This window comes from Procambarus clarkii, chromosome 23 (assembly GCF_040958095.1).
Source record: "Procambarus clarkii isolate CNS0578487 chromosome 23, FALCON_Pclarkii_2.0, whole genome shotgun sequence".
Lineage (NCBI taxonomy): Eukaryota > Metazoa > Arthropoda > Malacostraca > Decapoda > Cambaridae > Procambarus > Procambarus clarkii.
In genome coordinates, this window is record NC_091172.1 from 9,863,001 (window position 1) to 9,871,844 (window position 8,844).

The window sequence follows — 8,844 nt, forward strand, 5'->3', positions numbered from 1 at the left end:
GAATTTTACTTCATACTGACAACATGGAGGACAGTTACTAAAATCTTAAGTACAGTACAGAGAAACAGTTGTTCAACATCCTCCCAGCGAGTATAAGAAATATTGCCGGAACAACCGTGGACATCTTCAAGAGAAAAATAGATAATTTTCTCCAAGGAGTGCCAGACCAACCGGGCCATGGTGGATATGTGGGTCTGTTGTGGACCGCTCCAAGCAGCCTTGTAGACCAAGCTCTCACAAGTCAAGCTTGGCCTCGGGCCGGGTGTGGGGAGTAGAAGAACTCCCAGTACCCCATCAAGCAGAACAATTAATAATTTGATAAAAAAACAAAAAACAAGAGGTATATGATGATAGAAAAGAATATATAAAGGAAAACGAGGAAGTGAGCTTGAATTAGGTAAAGCAAGAAAACAATATATATTACTGGCAGAAAACTTTAATTTGAAATAGGAATTTGATATCATTAACCCGTATCCAAATTTCAATGGATATGGGTTAATTGATAACTTGAGAGTTAGCAAGATAACTAAGGCTGCGAGGCTTAGCGCCCCCGCGGCCTATATCCTCGGAGCATGTCAAATATGCTCCAAGAATCTGCTTGTATTATTACAATATTTAAGTGAGAGGTTCTTTTGAAAAGAACTCCAAAAGATATTGACTCAGACTTGTGCCTTTTGCAAGTGTCATCTTTTTAAGTAAAACCCTAGGATTGCTAAAAATGGCATCTTGAATCCAACAGTAATATATTATATCTTACATGTTAGCTAAGGCCTTGATACGGTTCAAAGAAGGCCTTGACCGATGAGCTGACCCCTGGGTGGACTGGGGAATCATAGAACGGTGAAGCTGGCGCAGCGATGACCTCAACTCCGACCACACCCCCACCATCACACCTCCGCCCTCTTCTACAGCTTGCATTCTGATTTAATTCACAAAATAATTTAAGATATCCAGCCAATTGACAAATGTAAGTAATCACGTATGGTGCAAACTATTATCTGGTGGCTACAGTATTACATCATCATGATACACAATAGTATTTTTATTGCTACATACAATTTGATGTGAATCTTTTTAAATGTACATGTAAATATAATAGTATTTTTTTTTACTAGTAAAGACTGCAACTTACTACACCCTTAACTTGAACTCTAAATATTTCTCTTTTACCAATAGTGATATCACTTTCATCCAAACATTTATGAACTAAACTTATCAAATCAATTAAAATATTTTTGAATAGACCCAACTTGATTTATTATCCATGAAACCTAACTGCCAAGGACTCAATTATTCACCATAGACAGTATTGTACTTAAATAACATAGATGTAGGAGTGCACATCAAAGGTACAGTACTGTACTTCGCAGACAAAGCTACGATGATGATTCAGAAGCACTGCAGGAAGACCTATACAAACTTTCAAAATAAACTGACACATGGAAAATCAAATGTTTATAAAAGGAAAATATGGGTAAACAATAAAGAAAATTAGTAACTCTGAATATGAAAGGAACTGGGAACCATGACAAAAGGGATCTAAAACTAAAAAGACAATGCATAAATGTTTGAAAGAAGTGCAGTAGGGCAGTCCATGTTACTACCTTATGCTGGTTCCAGGGATCAGTGTCCCTGCGGAACAATCTTTGACCAAACCTTCTGGATTCTACTCTGGTCAATTAGGCCATTTATCCTTCAAGCTCACACTCTGATGTAGGCACCACAGCCCAGGTGATCAGGTACTCTTTAAAAGTATTTATAAGGATTGACTATTTTTAAATACAATTCCAAGTCTGTTGATAACACCCATTACATTTAATGGAAAAAATTCAAAATACCTTTAACCTTTATATTTTATGAATATTCTCTTGGAAAACATACTGCACCCCTACATTTCAATAAAATTATTTTGCACATTCTATGAATGCCTCCTGGTCTCTTAAGAAATTATTTCAGTATGCCAATTTAGAATAAGTCCTGCTAATATTTTCCAGATGTTGCAAAATTGTTGTGGTCAGTTCTTAGAAGTTTTCTGGGAAAAATCCTTTGTGGCTCCCTGAAGCAATCTCACCGAGATGACCTGTGTAACTCTAGAACGCATCATCTGTAGAGATGAGTTCGGCCTACCTAATGACAGCCCCTTTCAAAGAAGGGCTGTCCCCAAAAATAAACGAAAACCCAAAAGAGGAAGCCGGTCACGCAGCCACCAACGCAGGGACACCGGGGGCGGACCCAGCGATTATGAGTGACAAAAAGGACTGACCAAAAAATACCAGAACAGCCTCCGGAGCCAAACCCTGCCCAACGGATAAATCAGAAGGGGAAACTCGGGCTTCCATACAGCTGCTAGAGCAACCACCAAGTCACTCTGGATCCCATCAGCAGCAGCCAACAGGATATCGATCAAGATAATAGGGAAGAAAAAGAAACTTAGATGATTGTCATGCCCTTCAAGATGACCTGGACAAAATAAGTTTATAGCATCACTTGGCAAATGGAATTTAATGTGAATAAATGCCATGTTATGGAATGTGGAATTGGAGAACAGACCCCAAACAACCTATAAATTATGTGAGAAATCTTTAAAGAATTCTGACAAAGAAAGAAATCTAGGGGTGGTTCTAGATAGAAAACTATCACCTGAGGACCACATAAAGAACATCGTGTGAGGAGCCTATGTTACACTTCTAACTTCAGAATTGCTTTTAAATACATGAATGGCAAAATACTGAAGAAATTGTTCGCGACTTTTGTTAAAAAAAAGCTGGAATATGCAGTGGTTGTATGGTGCCCACATCAACAAACTGGAAATGGTGCAAAGACATGCAACTAAATGTCTCCCAGAACTGAAAGACAAGAGCTACAAGATGTTAGAGGCATTAAATATGCCTAAACAAGAAGATAGAAGAAAAAGAGGCGATATGATCATAACGTACAAAATAGTACCAGGAATCCATAAAATTGATAGGGGAGAATTCCTGAGACCCGGAACTTCAAGAACAAGAGGATTAACCCTTAAACTGCTAATGGCGTATATATACGACAGGACCCACTGGTACCATAAGTTAAATTTTTCAAACTAGTTCTTAACACTTTCAAATTTTTTGTGCATAATCTACTAGGCAAACACCAACTTTGTCTAAATGATCAACATAACTTGAAAAACAAGAAATTAAAAAAAAATTAACAGATTTAATATTGAACATTTCAGATTTTCAGATCAGCTGCAAAAATATTAAATATCACCAATGGTTCATTATGTGTTATTATAACAATGAACAATTGTTATTATAGGGGTTATCTTGAGGTTATCTTGAGATGATTTCGGGGCTTTAGTGTCCCCGCGGCCCGGTCCTCGACCAGGCCTCCATCCCCAGGAAGCAGCCCGTGACAGCTGACTAACACCCAGGTACCTATTTTACTGCTAGGTAACAGGGGCATAGGGTGAAAGAAACTGTCCATTGTTTCTCGCCGGCGCCTGGGATCGAACCCAGGACCACAGGATCACAAGTCCAGCGTGCTGTCCGCTCAGCCGACCGGCTCCCCAACAACATTTATATTGACGATTTAACCCTATTCACATAAGATTATAGAAAACTGGAATGCAAAGTGAAAATTCTGGGAAGAGTCTGCAGGTGACAGAGCATGCCTGTAGTACATAGAAGAGGGTAAAGTTGAGTTATATAAATATAATAAAATGGACCAAATAGAACCTTGCAAACCAGAAAACAGCTTGTAGCTTTATTTAAGAAACCTGTTCAGTCCATCAGGAATTATTTTGTCAAACGAATCAAACATGTATAGCTATCTAACATTTACAGCTAGCATATTATAAACCAGGCTACATAACTAAAATACACTTATATCTCAAATAAGTTTAATGTATATACTTAACTAGGAACGATAAACAAAAAAACATTGCAATGATGTTCCACCTTAAACCTGCAAGCAAATTACCCGTTTTAACCATCGCACTGCACACCTGATTCCATCAAAAACCTTCCTTCATAGTGCAATTAAAAACATTTTTGTTGTTTTTATAAATGTTTAGGTAGAGTTAATGTCAAAATGTGTCCAAACTCAACCATTTTCATTTCAAAAGACAAAGAGTGATAAGAACATTAAAAAACATCAAAATACTAGTATAGCCTAATTAAAAAAAATAGCACAACTCTTGGAGCGACTTAGGGCGCTATGTGCAGTACAGTGGTTAAAGAATTATTTTTAATTGGGCAACTGCATTCTATGACACTTTAATACCAATACCTATAACTACATTTACTGTACAAAATGATAACTATTAATTAAAACTATTTTTTAATGTTAATCCAAAATAAAAAAAACAAATTCTTGCATAATAGCAACCTACTGTCCCATTGTAAAAGAAATGTTTCATTATTTCATCATGGAGAATAGTTCACACTTGGTGTCGTGGTATTTTAAATGCAAACTGGATTACCTAAGGATAAAAGAAAGCTGCTCTAACAGTCCACACCCGTTTGCTTAAACAATTCAACGATTCCATGTTTATTACGTTACCCAGCAATTTGTTCCATAAATCTACAACCCTATTTTCAAACCATTATTTTAACATGGACTTTTCTTAATCTAAATTTAATTACTGAATTTGTATCCATAATGTCATATTAAATTTTAAGTAGACATATTTAGCACACCATTAACAGCCCCTTGTTATACCCTTTCATACATTTATATATTAATCATGTTCCTCCCTTTACTCTTTAGCTTTCAAGAGAAAGTAATAATATAAAAAGTCCATTCATTAAAAGTACAGTAAAGTGAATAATCTAAATAGGACCTAGCATCAGCATGATAAAGCAGAAAAATAACATTCAATAACTTATTGCTAATGCTTCTATAAGATAACCCAAGCTGGAAAAAACTCCAGTAAGGTAAGTAAAATTTGTAAACAGTTACAAATTAATAAATGTGCAGTTAATGAGTTATACAGAAGGACCAAAACCAAAATATGTCAGTTTTAAGAGAAAGTATCTGTGCCATACAAACGAGTAGTTTTGTAAATATCCCAATATCCTATATCCTTTACTGTTAGAACCCACTTAGCAAACATCTAAACTATTGGGATCAACAAAAATGACAATCTGTATTCCCTTGAGCAATGGCGGGATTGATATACAGTATAATTTACACGTGGAAAATATTAGAGGGGCTGGTCCCAAACCTGAACACAGAAATAACACTACATGAGACCAGAAGGCATGGTAGGATGTGCAGAATACCCCCCATTGAAAAGCAGAGGTGCAATAGGTACTCCGAGAGAGAACTATCAACATCAGAGGGGCCCAAGACTATTCAAAACACTTCCATTACACACAAGGAGCATAACTGGCCACCCCCTTGCAGTGTTCAAAAGAGAACTTAATAAACACCTCCAGAGGATACCTGATTAACCAGGCTGTGAGCAGCCGCAACAGTCTGGTTGATCAGTCCAGCAACAAGAAGGCGTAGTTAAGGACTGGGCCGCGGGGACGTTGCGCCCCGAAATCATCGCAAGGTAACCGCAAGGTAAAATATGGCAAGCTTTATCATCACAAAACAAAGCTGATCCATTATTAGTAGGGTAATGCCATATACTACAACCTGTTTCTGCACACACTGCACACTATGTCAAAGATAACACAGATTTGCCTTAAGAATTACTAAGTTCTGATAGATACAGCTATAATGCTATATAGGAAATCTTAATGACCACACCAAAGTAAGAATTTTGGTAATCAAATCTATTACTACTCACTGTAGGAATTATCACATTAGGCTAACTGTAAACAAATACATCAGTCCCATGTTAAGATTAGATTATCTTAGGCCTACATCAGGTCCAATAATTTTAAACAACAGACTTCATTTCAAAGAAAACCAATTCAATGCCTATTGTAATATATAATTAATAATATATTACAGTAGTTAACTTTGTTACATATTTTCCACAAACTACTTAGCTTGGCAAAGGCTACAGCAGGAAGTAATTATTAAAAGGTGCAAAGCTGGAATTGGACAGGAAATCCAAAGAATGCCTTATTGTAAGGTAAAGTATGCCTTAGTATGGTGTAATTGGAACTGACAAAGAAAAATAGATTTAAACACTGGAATGTGTAAATTCTGTATTATAGTCTGATTATTATACAGCAACTCCTGAAAGTTGCAAAGGGATCTGTCATTCACAGAATTATTAAACTATCCACCGAATGAAAAATCCCAATACAATTCACAAAAAACAGAGCTATGTCTGCAAAACTACGCACCAGCAATGTGACGCGAGCCATAATTTATATGAAATGCAGCTCTAAGACTCGTGAAGGCTACCACATTATTTGCACCAAACTACAGGTACATCTCAAATATTTTGCTCACTGGGCAAGGTTAGGTGCAAAACAAAGATATGAGGATAGACAACATGATCACATAATGACTATCACCATGGTTCACCAAGGAGCCGGTCGGCCGAGCGGACAGCACGCTGGACTTGTGATCCTGTGGTCCTGGGTTCGATCCCAGGCACCGGCGAGAAACAATGGGCAGTTTCTTTCACCCTATGCCCCTGTTACCTAGCAGTAAAATAGGTACCTGGGTGTTAGTCAGCTGTCACGGGCTGCTTCCTGGGGGTGGAGGCCTGGTCGAGGACCGGGCCGCGGGGACACTAAAAAGCCCCGAAATCATCTCAAGATAACCTCAAGATGGCAAAAATATTTACATGACCAAAGCTAATACCATTTATTTAGCAATAATATTCTGAAGGCTTCCACATCTTCTTCTGACAATTTAATGCTTGGTATCGGCACTCTATTGCAATTATATAAAATATCAGTTCAGTAGGACACCAAATAGGTAAACAAAGAATTTGTGCTTCAAAGCAACTTACCCACCTTTTACACAAACACTCATTATTAGGCTGTGTGCTCCTCTCTCTGTTCTTGTCTGGAGCCATCTGCTGGTCCTCAACCAGCTCTGATCCACAAGGAATGTGTGTGTCTTTAAAATCCTCATGATAGAGACTTTGGGAAGTGTTATCATCATCAGGTTTACTACCAGCCACTTCCCCTTGACTGCACGCACTACTCTCACTATCCCCGGTCCAATTTGGTACTTTATTTCTTTCTGGTGAATTTTCAAAATATGCGCCATTTAATGACAAGCTCATTAGGGCTGTGGTGGTTTCACAAATGTCACCATCTCTCTCCAAAAGCTTTTCATGCCTCGCCGTTTCTGATGGATCACAGATAAGTGAGGAACCTGCAACGTTATTTTCCTCTACATCGTCATTTACAATTTCCTCGAGGGTTCCGACTTCACTTGTAAGATCTACCAACTCTACTTGCACACTCTCTGTCGTTCTCACACTTGCAATCACCTCACTGAGTAAAGGGTTCTCACTTTTATCATCTTTCATTTCCACTTCTGATTTAATATTTAACAAATTTTCTTCACTTTTAAAACCATTATTTAAATCATCGCTCACACTCCCCGCACTATTTTCTTGCGCATTTTGCAAAGCGATCACATCCTCTAGAAGACAGTCTGCCATACTTGGATTTCTCAGGACTTCTTGGGGAGCATTTTCTACAGAAATGGAGTTCAAACTCTCACCGACACTCGCCACACCTGGGAACTCCAGGCCTTCGTGTTCACTCTCGCCACCCACACATAAACATTCCTCAAGTTTCTCTGACTCGGACTTTAATTCAGTGGAATTTGTCTGATTTAGTATGTCTCTATTTTCTAATGTGTTACAGTTTTGGTGATCTGAGGAATGAGTGGAGGGCACGGAGAGCTGGCTGGTGGGTGTAGACGACCCTTCGCTGGCCGTTCTCATGTTAGAGTCAGAGTCCGGGGATGAATTTCTTCTCTCTGCACGACCTAGGTACAGAGGAAGCACACTGTTCGTACTTATGACATCGTCCACGTCTCCACCTTCTAAGCTATCAGGCAAAGTTTCTACAAACTCCAACCCATTCAGAGTCCCCTCATCTAGGTATGATGACTGGTGTAATATTTCATTTATGAGCTCTGAAACCTCAAAGTTTGCTTCCTCGTCACTCCTATCTTGGTCACCATCGGGCTGCGGGTGGTCACCCTCCCCGAGGGTAGTGCCCCCTGTGGTTGTGTGGTATGGGGTGGTACCATGTGGGGTAATGCCCCCTGATGCAGGCCCACCTGGGATGGTGTAGACATGGGTAGTTCCGTCTAGCTGGGTACCACCCACAGCACCACACCCTGGAGTAATGCCCCGTGGGGTAGTGCAGCACAGGGTGGAGCCACATGGGGAGGAGACACCTGGGGTAGTGGCACCTGTGGTAGCGGCACCTGGGGTGGAGCCAGTAGTGGAGCCTGGGGTGGTGGGGCTGCCGCAGTCAGCCTCCTCCACACCATTCATCAGCACTTCACCGTTCTCGTGCGGACCACCACAACTGTTCCCCGGCGTGGCCATCACACAAGTAGTGGCGGTGGACAAGGTCATATCGGTAATAAAGGAGTGGGCCAAGGCTAGCTTGGAGTGGTCACATTCCTGGTGAGGAGGAGGGAGAGGGCGCCTGGAGATGGCCTGGCCTCCCACCCCTCCTCCGCGTCTCGAGGCGTCGCTGGTGCTCTCCATGGCCTCGGCAGCGTCGTGTGGCCCTGGCCGCGCGGAGGGTGGCCCCCGGAGTCGTCTAGCAGGTTACACAGGGAGAAAATTTGAGGGTGAGGTCGGCGTGGTGTTGCGTGAGGCGGCGGTGGCGGCGGCGGTAGTGTTCCCGACCACCGCCAGAGGCCCCCCCGACCCGCCGCCGCGCGCCCTCCGCACGCACGCACGCACGCACCCTCCCT

The 8,844-nt window shown here is 40.7% G+C and overlaps 1 protein-coding gene across 6 annotated transcripts in view; it reads right to left on the reverse strand.

Moving 5' to 3' along the window:
* The window catches only part of LOC123764057 (uncharacterized), a 123,852-nt gene extending 115,061 nt beyond the window's left edge, over positions 1-8,791 (reverse strand). For all 6 annotated transcript variants that reach the window (XM_069329869.1, XM_045751549.2, XM_069329870.1 and 3 more), the window contains exons 1-2: positions 6,906-8,791; positions 758-919 (exon numbers count right to left, since the gene is read on the reverse strand). In XM_069329869.1, coding sequence (XP_069185970.1) covers positions 758-919; positions 6,906-8,632 — 1,889 coding nt within the window. In that variant the 5' untranslated portion in view covers positions 8,633-8,791. The remainder of the gene's footprint in view (positions 1-757; positions 920-6,905) is intronic.
* Between the last annotated feature and the right edge of the window lie 53 nt (positions 8,792-8,844).